At 39.6% G+C, this 22,713-nt stretch overlaps 1 protein-coding gene across 1 annotated transcript in view; it reads left to right on the top strand.

The window, feature by feature from the left end:
- Positions 1-22,713, top strand: part of usp43b (ubiquitin specific peptidase 43b) — an 87,006-nt gene that overhangs the window by 37,971 nt on the left and 26,322 nt on the right. Inside the window, exons 4-7 of the mRNA XM_058410237.1 lie at positions 8,999-9,091; positions 16,061-16,196; positions 17,161-17,305; positions 22,281-22,446. Coding sequence (XP_058266220.1) covers positions 8,999-9,091; positions 16,061-16,196; positions 17,161-17,305; positions 22,281-22,446 — 540 coding nt within the window. The remainder of the gene's footprint in view (positions 1-8,998; positions 9,092-16,060; positions 16,197-17,160; positions 17,306-22,280; positions 22,447-22,713) is intronic.

Genomic DNA, 22,713 nt, shown 5'->3' on the forward strand with positions numbered 1-22,713 from the left:
GTGTCTGTCACTTGTTTTTGAGGAAAATAGCAAAAAATCTCTCTCAGATATACACATAACAGCTCACACAGCTCATGAACTCAGACTTAGACCTGAGGGATCATAAGATACAAAAAATGAAGAACAAAAAATGTGTGTTGTAGCTAGTATGCTAACAATGAGTTTGATTAGGTCAGCGATTTCACAAACACAGCAAAGTTTCCACTCACAATGAAGCACAAAACAGCTGATTTGGAGGAGATAATCAGCTAAGGTAACACATGAAGTAAGATCTAGTTGAAAGAGAGAGGTTTTATACTTTAAGCTTGAGTTGGTATTGCCATAACATCTCAGTAATACTTGGATAACAGCAGGAGATAGAACTATTTTAAGGTTTGGGACATGTCACATGCTAGCAAAACATTCTGACAAAATCGGTGCTAGCTCTTCAACACTAATGCTAATAGACTGATTTTTCTATAACTTATGAACTAGAACACTAATGAAAACCTTAGCCCACTGTGGAGTTTAGATGTTTGTGATTCATGGACCTCCTTTATTTAAATGTGCTTTTGTTTTTCCTTTTCGTTAATAATCTGGCAGTGTTGATCATTTCAGAAAGCCAGGTCTGAACCGGCTTCACTGTGGGCTAGCGTGAGTGAACAGTAAAGAAAGAGAGAAACACACACTAACTGAGACACATCCCAGCATGACAGATATTATCAGTGACTAAGTGGGTGATTTTAATGATTGAGAGTTTAATGAAATAATTTGAGTTTAATGAGATGTGTAATAGTATTTCTTTTTTCCTGGCGTAACTCTCCTGATCAATACCCATCAGTCTCTGCTTCTGTGGAGTAGTTTTCACATCTCAATCTGCCACCTAACAGAGGCAGGCCAGCATTTCTCACATATCTGAAATTTACAAGTCAGGAGGGCATACACTGTTCTAGACACATTTTTTATAGATATTTTGAGTAGGATGGATATTGTGTAAGTATTACATATAACGCTCGTGCTGCCTCAAGAGAGTCAAGCACACATCAAGCCTGCTCAATAGAACTGACTCTGGCTCTGAATTGTTACACACTATGCTGTGGCGAACAAAGCAGCTGCCGATAAGATTCAGTCGAAGCAATTTGGTCACAGTTGCACGACAAAAGGACATTATGGCTCTGTAGATATGTAACTGCAGATAAGTGACTCAGCTCACCAATGTTTCCAAATGATAAATCGCTGACTTGCACAGCTGAAGAAGAACTGAGGATTCTGGGCACAGAATGGTCCTTGAAGACACCTGGTGTAAACCATCTGCCTTAAGGTTCATTTTGTGATGCTTTTCTGCTCACCACAGTTGTACCTATTATTTGACCATGCTGAGTTACTCCTCATCCCAGGAGCTCACCAGTTTCTAAAATATTCAAACCATCCCATCTTTTGTCAACAGCCATGACGTGGTCAAAGACTGAGATCAGACTTTTTCTTCATTCTGATGTTTGATGTAAACATTGCCTGAAACTCTTGATTTGTATCTGCATGATTTTTCTGCATTATGCTGCCACGTGATTGGCTGTTTGGATAACCGTTTCTAATAAAATGGACAGTGAGTGTATATGTGAAACAAATAAACTGCTATTTTTAAGGTAAGGTCGCCCATCACTGTGGTCCGTTCCTCCATAACACTGATACTGGAAAGCCTAATTTTATAGTTCTGAAGAAGTTTTGTGATCAGTTTAGACTTTTGATAAGTTACAGACTTTTTATTGCATATTGAATTTTTCACAGGATTGCAAATACCTGTTTTAGGGGCTGTGCCAACTCAATTGCCAACTCAAATGCTAGGAAAATGATTTAAGCATTAAGAAGCTGTTGTTTCCATTGCCAACTTTGGAAACAGCTTTAGCTCCTGGTTGATAAATTAACCTCATGCTTATGTTTGAGCAGCAATAAACTATCATGAAACACTGTGTAATCAAAGATTGACTCAAATCCAATGTTACAGACAACAACTGTTAAAGGCAGCTTCCCATAAACATCTCAAGAGGCATCACTGATGCCCCCCCCCCTCACATTCTTCACAAAAGAGAAAACGGTAAATAAGCGGTTTAGTTTGGAGCCAGTGACGTCTATCCAACCTGAAACACTCAATAACTTACCTACGTCAGCACACCGCTTAAGCGTGTCCAATCCAGACTGCTGCAAGGCTGAAATTGCACACACACACATGCAACTTTAATTTACACAAACAGACTCAGCTTAAATTTTTGTGGGATTTGTATAGGCTTTAACCATAGAAATCTCACTTAATCTATAAAGGCCCTAACTCTTTATCCTCTATAGTAAATACTCGCAATTTTAGCCAGCTAGGAAATTCAGCTACTGGCTATGTAGTATGCTAATTTATGTGTTCCTTTGCTCATGAATACTTAAGATAATTCATGTTAAAAATCATAAACACCATTTACACAATGCTACAAACATGTATGAGTCCTCATCTGCTCTGGTTTCCATAATGTAACTGTAACCTAGACATTAAGATAAGCCTGCAAACAGACTCTAACAGAATCTTAAGATTGGTAACTGAACTTGCTCTGCTTTCTGTAAAGCCTACACTTACACACATAGGTTTAATACATAGAAAATAGAACAAAAAAGGATACTTAGTAAATAGCATAGCAAGAATTTCCTTCTTTGTGGTGCTTGTTCCAGTATTTTAGGTTGGAAGGCGTACAATCAGGTCCATATTTCTTGATCAGTGACACAATACTGGCTTTGCATCTGTACACCGCGAACAGTGGATTTGAAATAAAGCAATCAGTGTGTGATTGTAGTGAGGAATTTCAGCTTTAATTCAAGCCTTTGGACAAAAATAATGAAAAAAACATTTAAGAATTATAGTAATTTTTTACATAGTCCCTCCATTTTCACAGTTCACAATTGACTGATAAGCTATTTCATGGCCAGGTGTGGCCTCAATATTTCATGACAGTTGAAGGAAATAAAATGTCTGGAGTTGATTTTAGTTGTTGCATTTGTATTTGTTCGCTATTCATTGGAACACAGACAAAGAGGTGTCAATGCAAGTGATGAGAAGTGATGAGAAGAAAATCATAAAAATAGCAGAGCCTTTAGGATTGGCCAAATGGACTATTTGGTAGATTCTTAAAAAGAAGGAATGCGCTGGTAAAACACTAAAACATCTGGAAGACCACAGAAGACAACTATGATGATCACAGAAATCTCTCCTTGTCGAGAAAGAATATAGGACGATATAGGATGATAGGACGGCTCTTCAGGGTACAGACGGATAACGACATATGGCGAAAGCAACTCTGGAGCTTCTTGAGTCGATGAAACATATCGTTTTTAAAAATGACCAAGTCACTCATCTGACCTCAACTCAACTGACCATGCTTTTCACTTACTAAAGACAAAACTGAAGACAAAAAGCCCCACAAACAAGCAGCAACTAAAGGCAGCAGTAAAGATCTAGCAAAGCATCTCAAGGAAGGAAACTCAGCATTTGGTTGTCATCAGATCCAGACATCAGGTCATAATTAACTGCAAAGAATTTGCATCCAAGTATTTAAAAAAATAATATTTGTATAGTTTGCCCACTTATTTTCAAGTCTGTGAAAATGAAGGGTCTGTGCTAAATGTCTCTATTTCAATCACATCCTGATTGCTTCATCCCAAATCCATTGCTGTGGAGTACAGAAGCAAAATCACAAAAATCATGTCCCCATCCAAATACTTATGGACCAGACTGTGTTTGCTCTGTCTTTCATAACCCATACCCAACATCTAGAGTTTTCATCCATACAAAACTCTGTAAATTGCTGAAAATCATTCCAGTGGTGTTAAGACCTCTAGCATTGCTGTCTGCCAGTATATTAATTTTGGAAACTGTACATGCTCTGCTTTCCATAACCCTAACCCTAGTCATAAATAATACTCTTGATTGTGATACAGTTCAGATAGTATTACATAACACCAGCTATTATGAGTCTGAAGTGATATGTAAAATGTGTGATGATATCAGCTGTTTTTGTTTGTGTTGTTCTTCAGCATTTCTTCAGGTTACATCCCTGACAGTGTAACCAAACACACTAGGTAGACATGGATGTTTAAAAAATGTCCATTAATCTATTTCCAGTGGACCTGAAAGAGCTTTGTTAACACTTAACCAGGAAAAAGGAAGCAATGTATTCTTCAATGTGAATTTCTTTTCCTTGGGATTTCCCAGCATGTGCAGTTACTAATGCCTACTTTTGTTTACATCTACTTTTTAAGATTCTGTCATTATTAACAGAAGACATTTGAGACAAGAAAATAAACAGCAGTCGGATGTCTTATAACACATGGGAGTCAGCTGAAAATAAAAGACTTTTTATTAAGTTTTCCTATAACCGTGGTCGAAATTGAAATTTAAAGCAGGGTTGAGACCAGATCACAACCAAATACCCTGAAAGACATTTAAAGAAATGTACAAAACTAGCAGAGGCTTGTGTCTATAGATTTTGTTGGGGTAGGACGACATTAATAACAACATAGTCTCAAACAAATCAAGAAGCTTTCAACCCTGTCATAGGCAGGTGAGAGTCAAAGATATACAGACTTCCAGAAACTCGTTCCAAACATTTTAGATGTACCTTTGTTTAGCTGGGATTGATACAGCAGCTTATTTTCCTGTCACCATTGTCACAGAAGAGCAACCAGAGCTGCCAGGTCTTACCAAGCACAATTGTTCCAACAAACACCTAAGTCTGTGTATTCAAGGACTCTAGATGAGTGATTTATTAAAGATTATTAGTTACTTTAAACCAAGATTTGATGAGACAAGACGCTATAAGACAATAAAACAAGAATAACACGATATTTTATAAAGCAACATGCAATACATCACCACTTTCTGGCACCAGTTTTTAAGACAAAATGTAAGATAAATCCCAATAAATTAATATTTTCTCATTTTATAGTTTTTATCATAAACCGCCTCCTGGTGGTCCAGTGGCAGGATCCCGTGCTCTCATTGCTGTGGCCCAGGTTCGATTCCCATGCAGTACGCTAACCCAAGCCACTGAATTAACTCTCAGTGCCCGGTCCCAAGCCCGGATTAAATGGGAGGGTTGCGTCAGGAAGGGCATCCAGCGTAAAACCTGTGCCAATCAAAACATGTAGACCAAATAATCCTCTGAGGTGACCCCAGACAGGGAGCAGCCGAAAGAGCAGCAACAACAACATAGTATTTATCTTAAACCCAAATACGGAGTGTTCAGAATTGACTAGCAGTCTAATAAAATGGGACACAGGTCAGAAGATTCATCAGCAGGGGTGCCGGATGTGAAGCAGGAAAAGTCAGCAGCATGTAGGGTCTATTTTCCAGCTATTAGTGATCTGTGCTCATTCATTCGTATCTGTTTTCCTTCCTGTAAGACTCCTACTTTAATGGGAGCAAATACCAGAACGATGACATGTAGAGACTCATAACAATGTCACAGAAAATCACTCTACTGTGTAACCAGTAAACCAGTCCAGTGTCATTTAATCCACAGTCTCATATCATGACATCACGATGGCTTTAGTACACTTGGGAAGTGATCTGTGGCGTAAGGAGTGGCCTTGTCCAAGCATTCACTACACACCCAGTGCAGACAACCACTGAATGTTCTCCCAAAACACTGAATTGTTTCAGATAATGCAGAAAAACTAGTTCCCCTTTATAGCAACGTAGAGGAAACCTGTTTTCTGACTGAATATCCCTGTTCATGATTAAACCATGAAACACAACAGTGTCGGATTCCTGTAAAACCCGTTCCTGTGTCCGCATGGGGGTTTTCACAGGGACATAGTCACGGCGTATCGAACATACAACACATTTAAAAACACATTTATGTGCATTTCTACAAAACTGATTTATTATGTACGAGTGGAATGAAGAAGATTCTATGTTTTGTTAATAATACTTTGTATTGACTTTCAGTGAGAGAAGAGAAGTAAAGAAAGATAAAGGCTATGAATGCAGAGCTCGTCATCGTCTTCGCGTCAATTTATTATTGTTATTAAGCCCCCTTAACACCCACAACACCGCAACTATTCCATTAACAAACCGGACAAAATGTTTAAGGATCATAAATGATAAGTGTGACCCATTATCTGTGTTTTTTAATCTGGATAACCTCATGCCCAATAAATTTACATGAACAGGGAAAGTGGAAACACCTCCAGTGAGAAAGTTGGCTAGTTAATTGCAAACAAACTGGTTTACATGGATTTTTAGTATCTGATTCTTAATCTTAGAATTTTATTTAACATTATTCTAACATAGTACATGTATAGTTGTTATCTTTATGGTCAATTAAACACCATTTTCAGAATGTACAATGTGTTTAGTATTTAATGGAAATCTTTATGGACCAAATCAGTTCAGCTTTCTTTTATAAACAGCAAAAATAACTGTTATATAACATCAGCTTTAATTGACTGGGTATTTTTGGATATTTTTGTGAGACTCAGTGGCAGTTTTTTTTATTTAATAACTTTCTTTCTCCTTCGATTTTTCAGGAAACTCCAAGAGTGAAGGTATAAAGTATAATCTCTATACAGAGAATCATTTTCTCTAAAATGGTGATGTTACACAATTCAGTTAATTGAATGGGTTTAAATAAAAAGTGAAAATAAAAATTGACCGAAACTTTCCACACCTGCATAGTCTTAATCCTGCACAGCTCATGAATAGACGATAAAGAGGAGAGAAATATGTTAGAGCAGATACTTTATAATAGGTTTTTCCTTCAGCATTTGCACATTTCAGACCTGCAGCTGATTTGATGGGGTTTTTTTAAAACATGTAAATGTTTAAAGTGTAAAATTTTAATTACAGAAGTTTTTCTTTCTAATTCTTTTCTGTAGACATTAAATCAGACATTGAATTGAATTTCTTGTATTTATTTATTAATATTTCTCATGAATTTTTACCTGTAAATTTTAATGGTATCATGTATCAGAGAAAGTTCTTCGAGTATCATGATATGATGTTGTTACTGTATCTGTCGTGTTTGACGAGTGCTGTGATGCTATATGAAGCTCAATACTTTTGCACATGTGGTTTAGAAGCCTTGTGTGTTGAGTGTGTAAAGGCAGCTCTAAGTAACGCGCTCAGCAGCTCATCTGTGCAGCTGGAGTGAGTTGTTTGTATGCAGGGAGCAGTACGGCTGATTGGTGTCTTTTCAGGAACAGAGACTCAGTGGGTGAGCTGCAGCTCTGTTATTGAAAGAGGGAGCAGGCAGCTGGCTGGAGCTGAATAGACCTTTCTTAAACCTCTCTCTCTCTCTCTCTCTCTCTCTCTCTCTCCCCCCTTCATCCTCTCTCTCTCTCTCTCTCTCTCTCTCTCTCTCTCTCTGTTTGTCTCTGCTCTCTCTCTCCCCCCTTCATCCTCTCTCTCTCTCTCTCTCTTTCTCTCTCTCTCTCTCTCTCTCTCTCTCTCTCTCTCTCTCTCTCTCTGTTTGTCTCTGCTCTCTCTCTCCCCCCTTCATCCTCTCTCTCTCTCTCTTTCTCTCTCTCTCTCTCTCTCTCTCTCTGTTTGTCTCTGCTCTCTCTCTCCCCCCTTCATCCTCTCTCTCTCTCTCTTTCTCTCTCTCTCTCTCTCTCTTTCTCTCTCTCTCTCTCTCTCTCTGTCTCTCACTTTCTCTTCCCCTTCATCCTTTCTCTCTCTCTCTCTCTCTCTCTCTCTCTCTCTCTCTCTCTCTCTCTCTCTCTCTCTCTGTTTGTCTCTCGCTCTCTCTCTCCCCTTCATCCTCTCTCTCTCTCTCTCTCTCTCTCTCTCTCTCTCTCTCTGTCTCTGTCTGTCTGTCTCTCTCTCTGTTTGTCTCTCGCTTTCTCTTCCCCCTTCATCCTTTCTCTCTCTCTCTCTCTCTCTCTCTCTCTCTCTCTCTCTCCCCCCCCCTTCATCCTTTCTCTCTCTCTCACTCCCCCCTCTGTTTGTGTCTCGTTCTCTCTTCCCCCCTTCACCCCCCCTCTCTCACTCTCTCTCTCTGTCTGTCTCTCGCTCTCTCTTCCCCCCTTCATCCCCTCTCTCTCTCCCTCTCTCTCTCTCTCTCTCACCCCCCCTTCATCCTTTCTCTCTCTCTCACTCCCCCCTCTCTCTCTTTTCCTCTCATTTCCAGGTGTTGAATATTGATGTTGTTATTTTTTCCCATTTCCCATTTTAGCTGAAGTTTTGTTTTCAGATATCGTATGAATTATTATTATTATCATATGAATTATTATTATTATCATATGAATTATTATTATTATCATATGAATAATTAGTAGATTAATATTGGATCAGTTCTCCTAAAACAGATCATCTCATTGTCACTTAGGGAGAAACATCATATTATTTTCAAAGCGAAGCACATGTGTGAATTAGCTGTAAGCTACAGAGTTGTGTTTTTTTTTTTTTAAAGGCAGAAGTGGGAATGATGCAATAAACTGGAAACGTTCGTGTGGAGCCGTTCCATCTGTCTGGCAGAAATCATCTTTTCTCAGTAGTTTTTTTTTTTTTTTTCTTTGACATCACATCCTTTACAGTTGATCTATACAGGTATATTACTAGGTAATAAAAGTGATAACAGGGTGCATTGTTATAGTAAATAATCAACGAGGAGCTGAGCAGAGGATTGATTCCACAATGAAGCTGATTATTTTCCTATAACTGCATGTGTCATGACGTTTACACAATCGTTACACAATGATTATATTTTTTGCTTACTAACAAATAATGAACGTCCGCGAATCAGGTCCCTGCTTATGTTAGGTTTATAAGTTATAAACAGTTTTTCCCACGCCATCCTCTCTTTCTCTTTTTGATGTTAATAATACACAAAAGCAGCTTGTTGTGTAACTTCCTGGTATATTAGTGCACGCTTAAAAATATATAGAGCATTTCTCTTTCACAAAGTGTTTCAAGTAAAACCCCTTTATACATTAACCCTATCCTAATTTTTCTATCTATTTGTATTGTTCTTCTCTTTCCTAGGTCATCACTGACATGTCCTCATTGCCTTAAGCAGAGTCACACGTTCGATCCGTTCCTGTGCATCTCTCTTCCCATCCCTTTGCGTCAGACCAGGTGAGTGGACCTCTGTGCATCTGTGTATCGAGTCAGCATTCAGCTGACTGCATAATAACGTAGGCTGTTTGGAGCTTTATAATAAACAAGCTTTCTCTAAAAACCTTTGAGATAAAGGGCCAGTTGGAAATGGCTCAGTAATTATTCCACACAGTGAGGTCAAGATAAGAACTTTTCAATAAAAGCTGTACCATGGCATGTTTAAAACTAAGTGTAACTACAACAGAGAGCTACAATAGTAGAAGTGATAGCATAAAAACATTTCTAAACAAGCGTGCAGGCAACACGTACGATCTGGTGATACGTGAGCTTTATCTGGAAACTTATTTTGGACAACTGACTTAAGGCCTAAGGTCTGGTGTGCAAGAGCACTTCGGTTTCTCTGAATGACACTGACTGCCAGGATGGAAAATTTACAGTGTGCTGAATCTGTCGAATATGCATAAATAAGCCGGCACTAATTCCGCAAAAGTAGACAAAATCATGACACGACACACTCTCTCACACATACACATAAACACACACATACATATTGCACACACAGCAAACTCTGCTGCATTTTTTCCCACTCATTCAATCCAGGCTACAGAAATCACCACAGCGATCTGGACGTTCATATCAGGTAGTGGAGGACTCAGGATTCAAACACACATCTAGGGCTACAGAGACCTGAGAACTGAGAAATTAAGTGTGGTGTGAACTCTCAGTAGTTCTTGCAATACCACAGCTACACCGATCAGCCATAACATTATGATCACTGATCGGTGAAGTGAATAATGATGATCTCACTGATGATCTCCTCATCATGGCACCTGTTAGTGGGTGGGATATATTAGGCAGCAAGTGAACATTTTGTCCTCAAGGTTGATGTGTTAGAAGCAGGAAAAATGGGGAAAACTGCAGCTCCAAAGCTGCAGCTGTTGTGGGGTGTTCCCGGTCTGCAGTGGTCAGTATCTATCAAAAGTGGTCCAAGGAAGGAACAGTGGTGAACTGGTGACAGGGTCATGGATGGCCAAGGCTCATTGATTCACATGTGGAATGAAGGCTGGACCGTGTGATCTGATCCAACAGACAAGCTACTGTTGCTCAAATTGCTGAAGAACTTAATGCTGGTTCTGTTAGAAAGGTGTCAGGATACACAATGCATGACGGGTCAGGGCTGTTTTGGCGGAAAAAGGGGGACCAACACAATATTAGGCAGGTGGCCATAATGTTATGCCTGATCGTTGTATGTTTATGTTAGGTTAGGGCCCTAAAGCAGAGGGATATTGTTAAAGATGTGTTTTATACAGCTAAAAACAGCTTGGGGTCAAACTGACCCCAAGGATCACTGATCCCACAAAATGTCTACAGGACACTGAAAACATATTATCTTGATCGTTTTATGTTTACTTGGTTCCCATTAAATTAGGAAAAGTCAAAAGGCAAAAAAAAAATGTCAAACGTATATTTAGAGACATTAAACATTGAATCAGTGTGTATCGAGACACCACCTTAACACATCTAATTGAATGTGGGGTTAGTATCATTACATCCCTAGTAATGTCCGGTATCTTCTCACCGTACTGGACTTGGATTCGATTACCAACATTACAGTGTAAAGCGAACCATGGTTTCTGGTATCCTCACCTGCTATGTAGTAGGAACAAGAGGAAATATCTATTTATAGCAGCACTCTAAGCGTTCAGAAGAACAGGGCCGAGCTGTCTGGTTACATTCAGAGACAATCGACTGAAAGGGCTCCTCCTAATATCAGAAACAATAGCACATTCAGACTGGAACCACGAGGCACACCGCACCCTGTGAGCACTGCGCTTGGGCCTGCAGGGGAAATCCTGACATTTTCGAAGGAGTAGCCTTTTCACATGTGTAAACACTCACAGGGGTGTGCAGTACACATGCTCCCAGATCTTCCCACACGCTGTCACACACTAATTTGCATATATTGCATGAATAGATATCATATACTCTCAGGCTGTAGTTTGAATAGCGCATATTTAAATCGTGTTACAGTCGAACTACATGTCATGTGACAGCACTACGGCTATTCAGTTCCTGCATGTACGATAAGCTTTAACAATAAGGATAGCATGCGACACTTTATGAGATTTCCTTTCTGCTCAGTGCAGTGTTTGTTCAAGATTTTATTAACACTAAGAACCTCAGTGAGCTGGTGTGTCAGGACTGTTTCTCTTTTTTGTCTTTCTTTTTTTTTTGTGTGTGTGGAGGGGGGCTACAATGCCAAGACACTGTGAATGACACGGGCTGCTCCAGTAGCTGGGAGTTGAGGCTGGTAATTAGAGAGGCTGATTTAGTGTTAAGCTGCCTTGGTGTTGTCAGAGGTGGGCTGCCTCTCCGGCCCACACTCACACCCCTCCTGCTACGGTGCCAGGGTTTGCCTGGCACTGTATTTCTCTGTCTCTCTTTCTCTCTCTCTCTGTCTCACACACACACACAGAAGGTTAATAAGGGCTGGTCCTCAGACACTAACGCCTAACTATCGCCTGAGATGTATTTGATACACAGAAGTAAGCTGCATTGATTTTTTTTTCTTTTACCTGTCACAAATAAGGGCAGCCAAGCAGCTTTTATTACACACACACACACACACAAACCCAGATTATCCTCAACACTTCACTGTTTATTCCTAGTCTGCTGAAGCAGTTCAGTAGGCAGATCTCTCTTAAGTAGATATGCTTCATGGCTGTAGTCTCGGCTGTTTGTGGCTTATCTGCCAAATGTCTTTCAGTCTTAAAATGTGAAAGGATCAATTTTAAGTAGTGCGCCCTGCTGAAAATGTATGCCAGGAAAGATTCCAACATTTCTGACATAAAAAAAGTAATACAATTTTCATATAAATGAATTGAAGTTGGGAAATGAAGGGTGCATTGTGTTACTGAAATTCTAGCCTCGCTTCTTCGGACTGTTCTTGCCCCTGGTAAATAGGCATAACCTCGTTTTGAAAAGGGCTGGGAACAAGAATGATAGAAAAAAGGATCCCTTCATGATCAGTTAGTAACCAGGTCAAATTGTGCCCTTGTTCCCATCTGACAGAAAAGACACACTTTATTTATTTAGTTGATTTTCTTTACATCAGCTACACTGTCTCTCCACTTAGAGCTGAAGAAATGTTTTATATATCATTTTAAAATAATAATTATACTAAAAAAAAAGAAAGAAAAGAAAGCACCAAAAAATGTGTTGTGGAATAATCTATCACAATAATAATATTAATATTAATATTAATATTAATATTATTATTAATGTGAATTTCCCTTTGGGATGAATAAAGTATCTATCTATCTATCTATCTATCTATCTATCTATCTATCTATCTATCTATCTATCTATCTATCTAATATAATGTATGATATATAATGATATTATATAATTAGTCACACATTTGACAATTTCCTATGAAGCAATTTTATGAGTGGAGTTTTCTAGAAATAAGTCACAATATTTTTTACGCATACTGTAACCATCAGTTGTAACACAAACATTCACAGAGAAAGAAATTTTTGAAAAATAAATCACACAATGTGGACTAATTTAAATGGCTTTTATAAGACGTCTTTTTCACCTCAGTGCTGTCGGCCATCTTGATTGATTTTTTTCTCACCCAGGATCAACTCCTAGTAGCTGAGTGCATGAAGTGTCCAAAAGTCTACACTTGTGTTTTTTGAATAAGTGCATTAACCTTGAAGAGTACTTGAATTGCATACTATACTATAAAATGATGTAAAAAAATGAATAAGTATGTGATTTGGGACGCACCTAGTGACTTCTGACATGTTTCGTGGTCGGTGAACCACACAAGGCTATCTTTATGTAATGTAATGTAATTCTGCATTTTCATTTTCATTAAGTCTTGCTGCGCTGTACAGGTGTATGTAGAAATGGTTTACTGCTCGTACATTTGCCAGGAGGAAATCTGATACAGGGAATTATATAAAATCTCTCCAATGGCCAGGCCTGATCTACCAGTCGAAGTTTCGGTTCAGTGAATGGAGCTGGGTTTCTCTCAGTGGCATGCCACACAACTGAGTCACACCCCAGAATTAGGAACATTTCCCACAGCCAGAGAGAACATTAGGAACACTTCCCACATCCAATCGATTAAACGGCAGCCTTCTCTGTTTATTGTGACACAGCCTTGGTGGGTGTCCATAAACAGATTAGCCTGTTTGTGTGTAATAAGCTTTTGTCAGGTTAATTGCATGTCTGAAGGTTTTCATTTACAGCCTTGGATTGTCTTACCATTTCATTTCATAGATGTGTGTTCATCTGGAAAACACACACACACACACAGCTCGTAAATTGTAGGGAAGTGGGATATCCTGTGCTGTAAGCTTCTTTTCTCTGTATGTGGAGATATGTTTTTTTTTTGCTGTTTCTTTTATATTATCAGTCAAATATTTGGATATTATTTGTTTGCAAAGATCAGAAGATTGCACTTGGCAAATATTAATAGAAATGAATTTATTACTGTTACATGGAATTGACCCTTTACCTGTAGGAGTGGAGAAATCAGTATTCCAGGCACAAAGGACAAGAAAATTATGTGTCTGAGCCATTAGTGGCCATTTTTTTTTTGTCAGGTGGACAAGTAGGCTGGGAGGGCTAGCAATCACCCAGGCTTGTGCGGAATAACGATTTAATCATCCATACACGATTTAACACTTCCACAGTGTCCGGAGACATTTACTCCGATTATAATATAATGTAATATGATATAGAGTTCAGTATCTTTGCCGTGCACCTCTGAGGTTGGGGGTTGAATTGCCGCTTCTGTTCTGTGTGAGTCCCTGTGTTTGGAGGGTTTCCTCAGGGTTACTCCATTTTACCAGTCTAAAGACATACATTTTAGGCTGATCTAGCTTTTTTTGGTCTAGACAATTAGGTTTCTGGACCAGCAAGAATGTTTTTTGTTTAGTTTTACTATATAATCTGAGATGGAGCGGTGGTAACTCAAGTGGTGGGCAGTGGATTGTTGATAGAAAGATCAGGGTTCAAGCCCCAGCGCTACCAAGCTGCCACCATTGGGCCCTTGAGCAAGGCCCTCATTACCCCCCTGCTCCAGGGGCACTGCATCATGCCTTACCCTGCCCTCTGACCCCAACCCTGCAAGGATGTGATATGCTAAGAAAACATTTTAGTGTGTAGTAATAGTGTATGAGTGACAAGTAAAGGCTACTTAATGTAATTATTAATTATGAAGCCCAGAATCCCAGATGAAGGGTTTCTCAAGGTGTCTAGGGTTCAAGCAAAGCTACACACATCTTCAGAACTAGTTCTTTAGGACTCAATCCCAAGTTCAATCACTGATGCACATGAAGACTTTAAAAAGAAAACAACAGGAATATATAACTTTATAATCTATCTAGAACCAAACACAAGTCACATAATTTTAAAATGCAGTGCAACACTGTGAACAGTTTTAACTGCATCATTTCAACTTTTCCTGCTGCTTTTCTTCCCTATGTTTTCCTCAGTTGTATGCTGAGCTGCACACTTCACTGCTCTGGCCCTCTTGAACCCTATCACTTTCCCCACGCTGTCCCCCTTTAAAGCTGCTGACCCACAAACCCTCACAGCACACATCGCCCCTGCTGTGTGACCTCTCAACTGTGACCCCACAAACCAAGTGTATACTGATACAACCAGCAATACTCAAAGTCACCTGGGACAATAGCTACAGCCCTATAGAGCTCACACATGTTTCATTTTTTTTCCCATTTGCTTGTTTTTGTTGAAATCAGTTTCTCTTTGAGAAATACAATTTGCCTTTACAAAAGAACACAGAGCTTTGAAGTTGTCTGTCAGATCATCCGCAGAGTGGATGCTCCCATAGGTGTGGCACGTGTAGAATGTCAGCAATAAGTGATCTGTGAAACATTAGCTAGAAAATATTTGAGATTGAGTTTAGTTGAGCTGCAGACTTATCCAACTGACCAAACCTATGATGTCTGCATATACCAATCAGGCATAACATTATGAGCAGTGAGAGGTGAAGTGAATAACACTGATTATCTCTTTATCATGGCACCTGTTAGTGGGATATATTAGGCAGCAAGTGAACATTTTGTCCTCAAAGTTGATGTGTTAGAAGCAGGAATAATGGGCAAGCGTAAGGATTTGAGAGAGTTTGACAAGGGCCAAATTGTGATGGCTAGACCACTGGATCAGAGCATCTCCAAAACTGAATCGACAACAAGGTTGTGGGCTGCCAAGGCTCATTGAGGCACATGAGGAGTGAAGGCTGGCCCGTGTTATCCAATCTAGATGAGCTACTGTTGCTCGAATTGCTGAAGAAGTTAATGCTGGTTCTGATAGAAAGGTGTCAGAATACACAGTGCATGATGGGTCAGGGCTGTTTTGGCAGTAAAAGGGAGACCAACACAATATTAGGCAGGTGGTCATAATGGTCACAGTGGTCGGCCCCTGTACACTTATTGGAACCCAGTAAACTGTTTTTTGAAATAGAGCACAGGATCAGTAAAATAAGTCTTCTATATAATGGTACAAGTCTATGATTATTATATGTATAAAACCTGATACCCAGGATCAGGTTTAAGGCTTCCATCTATTAAAACTGAGGGCAGTCGAGCAGGATTTGAGTTTTTATCATTTTATCACATTTGCATAGACCCAGGTTATTCCTAATCTACTGAGACAGTTCAACAGAGAGCTCTCTTTTAAGTATATGTGCTTCATGGGTCTACGCTACACTCTGTCTCTGAAGTTCAACAAGATCAAGACTGCATGGGAATAAAGATTTCATTATTTCATGTATTATTTATTTATTTATTTATTTTCCAAATACAGCACAGTGCAATTGAAGTGTAATTAATGCTAAATGTATTGATTTATTTCAGAAATTCTTGACATGACCTTTTAAGATCACAATGTCATTGTATTACTTTGCCTCTTTGTGTGTGTGTGTGTGTGTGTGTGTGTGTAATTTAGGCCACTGTGTGTGACTCTGGTGTTCAGCACTAAAGGGCAGAGGTACTTAAGAGTAGGACTGGCTGTGCCTTTATTCGGCTCTCTGGCTTGCCTGCGCAGGATGGTAGCAGATGAGGGCAAGATTTCCCCAGACCAAGTAAGCATAAAAACACACACACACACATGCACACACATACACATTATTCTCCTTTACTTCCATTGGCCTTATATGAGTTTGAATGAGTTCAACTTTTTAGAAAGTGGTATTATTCCACAGAACATCCAGTTCTTTGCTCTACAGTAAAAAGAACAAGCTGTATTTTCCAGATCACTCAAGCTTTATTTGTTCACATCCAAACCCACCAAGTTTATTTCCATGGCCAGGCACAACCCCCCAAGTGCTCTCAAGGAAACCCACACATACACAATCTCATTCTAATGCTGTATTCAATATTCCTTAAAAACATTGCCATACAATCTCTTGTGTTAATCTCCTACACTAAACCTTTACTGTATCACATCTCGGCAAAATTGCATGAAAGTAACTTAAAACCAGAGACTAGACCCTTTACATGGCAAAATGCCTTGAATTGAAATGCCATGAAACACCATTCCAGTATGTGTGGCAAAAAATGTGGCAAACCAAACCATTTTAAGACAATAGGGAAATAATCTGCTGAATTGCAAATAATGCATAGACTTAAAGCATATAGATATATTTCATTTACTTGGCAATGCCTCTAGGGACTCCCACTCAGCCCGGGTCCAGAAGAGTTCCTTTAATTGTCCGCCCACACATAAGTTTAAGACAGTGTTAACACAAAAGGTTTGACTCCAAAAGGATTATTTTGATTTTGACCAAATAGTCATGTGATCAGGCGCCATAAGCTGAAAATCCAGTCCATTGAAACAATACAGAGGTTGAAATTTAGTCATCCCAGTGCCTTTTGCAGAGGTCAAATCAGTGAGTATTATATTTAGTAGCTCCAGGAATGTCTCATGCAGGTAGCAGGCGATTAAAAATATTGAAGTCATTCGTTAAAAGCGATTAAAGTAATTCACTCTGAAACTATTTTTAAAGTAAACAGCATTTTTACTAATATGTCTTCCTCTTCCTCTAGGTGATTTTGACTGAAATTTACACTACTGGTTTCCAGCGCTCTTTCTTTGATGACGACGACTTGACCAGCATCGCAGAAAATGATGTCATTTATGCCTTCCAAGCCCCGCCCCTTTACATCAGGGGAGGATCCACGAGAATATCAGGTGACTACAAAAACGTTATCGAGCGCTACTTTTCTTACCCAAGCCAAAGGTAATGTGTCTGCCTAATATGTCCTTAAGCCACAGATATTACGGCATAAACATATAATAAACATTGGTTGCGTAAATAATCTAAAGCAGAATCTCTCCAAAAAAAAGCTGTATCCTACACGGTCCACCTTCAAAGAGTAACAGATACCTTCATTTCTGATGGAGTATGATGTTTCTAGGGTTTATTGGAAGCGTATTCAACTGTAAGCACTACTTTGATTAGTAAAGCATGCTACACACTCACACAGGCCATATGAAACGAAGCAGCATGGCCTTGAGTTTGAGACACGATCTAACATTGAAGATCAAAAGGAGCTTTCAGGAAGAATAGCAGCTGTTCAGAAATCTATTCATCTGACAGAACAAAGGTATAAGACAAATATTCATCTAAATTTTTATGCATTCATACACCCACACACAGACACACACACGCACAATATCGCAATAAGCATTCGATTTTATTAATTGATTTTTCTTTTATTAATTCATTTTATGAGCAATGGTACGCATTTAATTCTACAGAATTCTTTATATAGAAAAGTAAACATTTAAAAAAGAGCGTTTTTTTTTTCGTCCCCAAGGCTGTCATGGTGATACAGGTACATGGTGGACATTACTAAAATGACAGAAACGTCTCCGGGTTGTGATCTCAGTGCTTACGGATGCCACTGCTGCAGACAGCCTTCGCTGTTTTGGCGTGAAACAAAAGATATCAGTATTACTCAAGTCATTTAGTCGTTTAGAAACCCCGGTTTAACCTCACATTTCTACATACAGTGCTAACTTCTAAAACTAAAAGGATGTGACATAAATATGTGACAACAGTATGTCGTGTTATGACACTTTCCATGCTGACTTTGGAACTCACTGTACATCCCTTATGTCTGAATCACATAGTGATGATGGTGTGACCAAAATTACTGCTCATTACTGTCATCACACTGTTATGAGTCTTCATTAAAATCTTTAAAAAATCTCCTTAACAGAACTCAAATTAGTCAAGAGAAAAATATTCATCAAATTAAAATCACTTCTTTAATTCTTCTGTCTATAAGCCAACTCATTCCACTAAGCATTGACACAAGTGTTTATAAACGTTATATAGTTTCATGTCAGTTTTGATCATGAAGGGCTTATGCAGGTTTTATGTAGCCCAATGAACTACCCTTGAGATCAGAAGGGATAACTTATACATGTTGGAATAGATTTTATCGAAGGCTTTTCTAAGACTCGTGTGCCTGTATAAACATAGCCTTTCAGTATACATACACCACTTGTCCATGTGATGTATTACACAGCTTATTCTTCCTTAGTTGTACACAAACATTACACATGGACGCTGAAGCCAGGAGCGATCCGTGTTTTTTCGGAACTGTCCACACCACACAAATGACAAATTGTTCCAAAACGGCCACAGACATACGCACAAACACAGACGTCCTTCTCTTCGGCATTTGTGCTATTCATAAGTGCTGCACTTCACTGAAAGACAAACACTCCCAAACATTATGCACGTGGCAATGGTGAAGGGGCTTAACACTTGCTGAAAGGCCCCCGTAATTACAGCAGGCTCCACTGTATTTACACGCACGTCTGAACATGTGGCACATGTTGACTAGGAAGAGACAGCTACAAGGAGGCTGGAAGATGGAGTCAGAGAGGGAAGGACAGCAGTCTAAGTGCACTGAGTGTTGTTATTCTTAGCCTCTAACACCTTCAAGACTCTGGTGGTCTGAAATCTGTTCCTGTAATATTGCTGTGCTCAGTGTGTGAAGCCAGCTTGGGTTTTGGGATTGTCCTTTCGCCATTTCTTTGTGGACTGAGACACAGGGTAGCCCTTCGGGGGGGGACGAGGTGTTTAATTAAAGATCTGACAGTTTTGACTCATGCTAATACTCAGCACAGAGGAGCTCTCGGGCAGCTGTGAGGGGATTTGGATTGGCGCTCAGTGTTACTCACTGAAAGAAAGGGTAAGAGGATGATGGCGATGTATCCATGAGCTGATCCATTGATCTGTCAATGTACTTGCATTATAGCTGTAAGGTAATTAATATTATTCATCATGAGGTGTTAGAATGGAGGAAAGTGTGTGTCTAGGTTCATTTTCAACTACAGACACACAAACTCACTCACACACTATGCTCTGAGCATCTTTCAGACTGTACTCTTGACAGTTTGTTCACTCTTAATGAAGTAGTGAGTCATTTTTAGGGCTCTTTTCTGTCTGTGATGCAAATCTTAATTGCAGTGAAAACTGTAGAAGCCGGTGAAGGTAGATTCTAGAGACTTTTAGCAGAGCTCTGGGCTCGCGGTTATTTATGCCACACTTTTCAACCCACTTTTAAAAAAGCTCAACAAAACCAAAACAACTCAACAGAAAGGAGTCCTTCCTGAATTCACAGCTTTCGCTCCAGGTACGTCCGTGTGTGCCGCGGTCATTCCCCTCGTCTGAAGGGAGCATCCAAAGGTCCAGTTTAGATGGTGCCAAGAAAATACATCTTCTGCCAATAACAGCTGTTACCTCTATTGGACCTCTCTCCAACCTTGGCTGTGTCCTGAGACAAGACACAACCTTGACGTTGTCTGATGTCCATCTTAAATGGTTTTGAATGAATGCCAAATATCTGGACATGGCCCTCACTGTGCCCATACAGACATAAAATAGCAACCTGGGTACCCTTTACTCCTGCAGTTCCTCCTGCAAATAATAATAGACTTTTTCCAAAAAATAAAACTATTAAAATAGTTGAATTTAAACACTTTTTTTTATGTTTATTGTTCAAATATTTATTAGTACTTCTTGTATTCTGCTGCCCGTGTTTTTATTTATTTATTTTTTTTTTTTACTGAAATTGTGATTTGGACCTGGTTGTTAACTTACATTATCATTGTTGCAGTATTTCAATTGTATGTGTTCCTGTTTAAACAGCCCCTGTATTGTCTTTAATGTTGCACTGTATTACTGAAGGTACCATCCTTCAAGAACCACCCTATTTCTATTTTCTTTCTTTCTATCATCTGTCCCTCTCTGTTTGTCAGTATGCATGGCATGACAATAAATATTGATATGTGTATCTGCTGTTGGTGTATGCATGGCCACATACCATGAAAGATGAATGAACCTCAGGCATTTTGATTTCATGCCTACGGTGAGGCAGAAACGGACAAAAGCTAGTTCTGCCAACACAGTGACCTGATTTAAGGCTATCACATCACTTTATAGCAGTATACAAGGAAATCGTTCTGTGTTTTCATGACTGTGCTTCACCTCTCACTCCATAAAATGGGTCCAAAATGACTTGGAAATTAATCATGCAGAAGGCTGTGCTCGATGTACTGCAGGAAAGCTCAAGCTGTAGCCTGATTATAGCAACTGTGAATAATATAGAGTGCCACTTATAATCCCTCAGTCCAAGAACATGCATGACCCTGATGTTTGGTGTTGGGTGTTAAGCTTGTATGAGGAACGTGCCCAGATCTGCAGTCCATGCTGTGAGCTCTGGAGTGGAGTTTTATTCTGAGAGCTTGTTCAGTGGTGGTATACAATGTTCTGGAGATACACCGATCAGGCATAGCATTATGAGCACTGATAGGTGAAGTGATTAACACTTCTCATCATTATCTCCTCATCATGGCACCTGTTAGTGGGTGGGATATATTAGGCAGCAAGTGAACATTTTGTCCTCAAAGTTGATGTGTTAGAAGCAGGAATAATGGGCAAGCGTAAGGATTTGAGCGAGTTTGACAAGGGCCAAATTGTGATGGCTAGACGACTGGATCAGAGCATCTCCAAAACTGCAGCTCTTGTGGCGTGTTCCCGGTCTGCAGTGGTCAGTATCTATCAAAAGTGGTCCATGGAAAGAACAGTGGTAAACCAGTGACAGGGTCATGGGCGGCCAAAGCTCATTGATGTACTTGGGGAGCGAAGGCTGGCCCGGGTGATCTGATCTGATAGACGAGCTACTGTTGCTCAAATTGCTGAAGAAGTTAAGGCTGGTTCTGATAGAAAGATGTCAGAATACACAGTGCATGACGGGTCAGGGCTGTTTTTCAGCAAAAAAGGGGACCAACACAATATTAGGCAGGTGGTCATAAAGTTATGCCTGGTGGGTGTATGTATATATGATATTTTGTTTTAAATGTACTGAAACTGGACAGATTTGAATTGAGATTGGAAAAAATGTAGTCTGTCCACATTTGGTGAGCTTGCGCCTACTGTAGCCTCAGATTCCTGTCCATAATTGACAGGAACAGAACTAGATATGGTCTTCTCCTGTTTTCACCTTAGTGTGCAAAATGTTTTTCATTCTGAGATACTTTTCTGCTCACCAGGGTTGTAAAAAGTGTTTGAATGACTGCAGCCTTTTGGTCCTCTCAGACCATTCTAGCTGTTCTCCTCTGACCTCTCACTTTAACATGGCACCATTTTGTATAAATTCTATAGACTGTTTTGCATGAAAATGTGGAGGAATGCATCAGTAGTTGCTTCTGCAAATGATACACCAGAATGCAATTATTATGATTCAGTGATATCCTGGGATTAATAATGTCTTCCCACTTTAGTGCACCGTTACTCTTCAGATCTGTTTTGTTGCATTTTATTTGATGCTGCTAGTGCTGTTGTTGTTGTTTCTTCTTGTCTCCTCAGTCATTTGTTCTTCAAATTCAAGGCTGTTAATAGCGGTCTCACAAGGATTTTTCCCGTGCAATAAATATAATAAATGCATTCTGCTAGACAGAGCTGCGATCAGCACCCTAAATTTTAAGGTTTCTCTTCAACAAACTTTATTCTAGGCAGCAGTAGAAGAGTTTTCACCCTTTCTGTGAATAGTGAGAGCAGATGACCAGTCTCAAGCGGACCAGTTAAGAGAAGCAGGCTTGACGTATTCTGTACAAACTCTGATGTTTCTTCTCTTCCCTGACTCAGGCTACCACCACAGTCTCCCTTCTTCCCCGTATTCTTCTGGGCCCGAGGCTCAGAGACTGGCTGCGTCCGGAGCACTCTCCTCCGAGTTCCTTAACCATGGAGCCGGAACCACAAAGATTCTCCTGCTGGTGTGTAACGCTGCTGGAGCAGGCCAACAAGCTGTGAGGTGAGGCCTGTAGAACTACCTAACACTATTCAGGTCCTAATTTACCGTATACTATCCAACAAATATGTACAAATCTGATAAGATCTTGAAAAAGAAGCAAGCTGATTTATTAATAGAGTCTGCTGAGGACTGAGTCTTTCATGCGAGTAAAATATATCTCCTATCTTGTGTGTTTAAATCTACAATTTAAGGCATTTTTACCTGTATTTCTTGAACAAGGCTATGCTTAATTAATATAGTTTCTGTGAGGTAATCTTCATTTTCAAA

Source organism: Hemibagrus wyckioides, linkage group LG02 (genome assembly GCF_019097595.1).
Source record: "Hemibagrus wyckioides isolate EC202008001 linkage group LG02, SWU_Hwy_1.0, whole genome shotgun sequence".
Taxonomy (NCBI): domain Eukaryota; kingdom Metazoa; phylum Chordata; class Actinopteri; order Siluriformes; family Bagridae; genus Hemibagrus; species Hemibagrus wyckioides.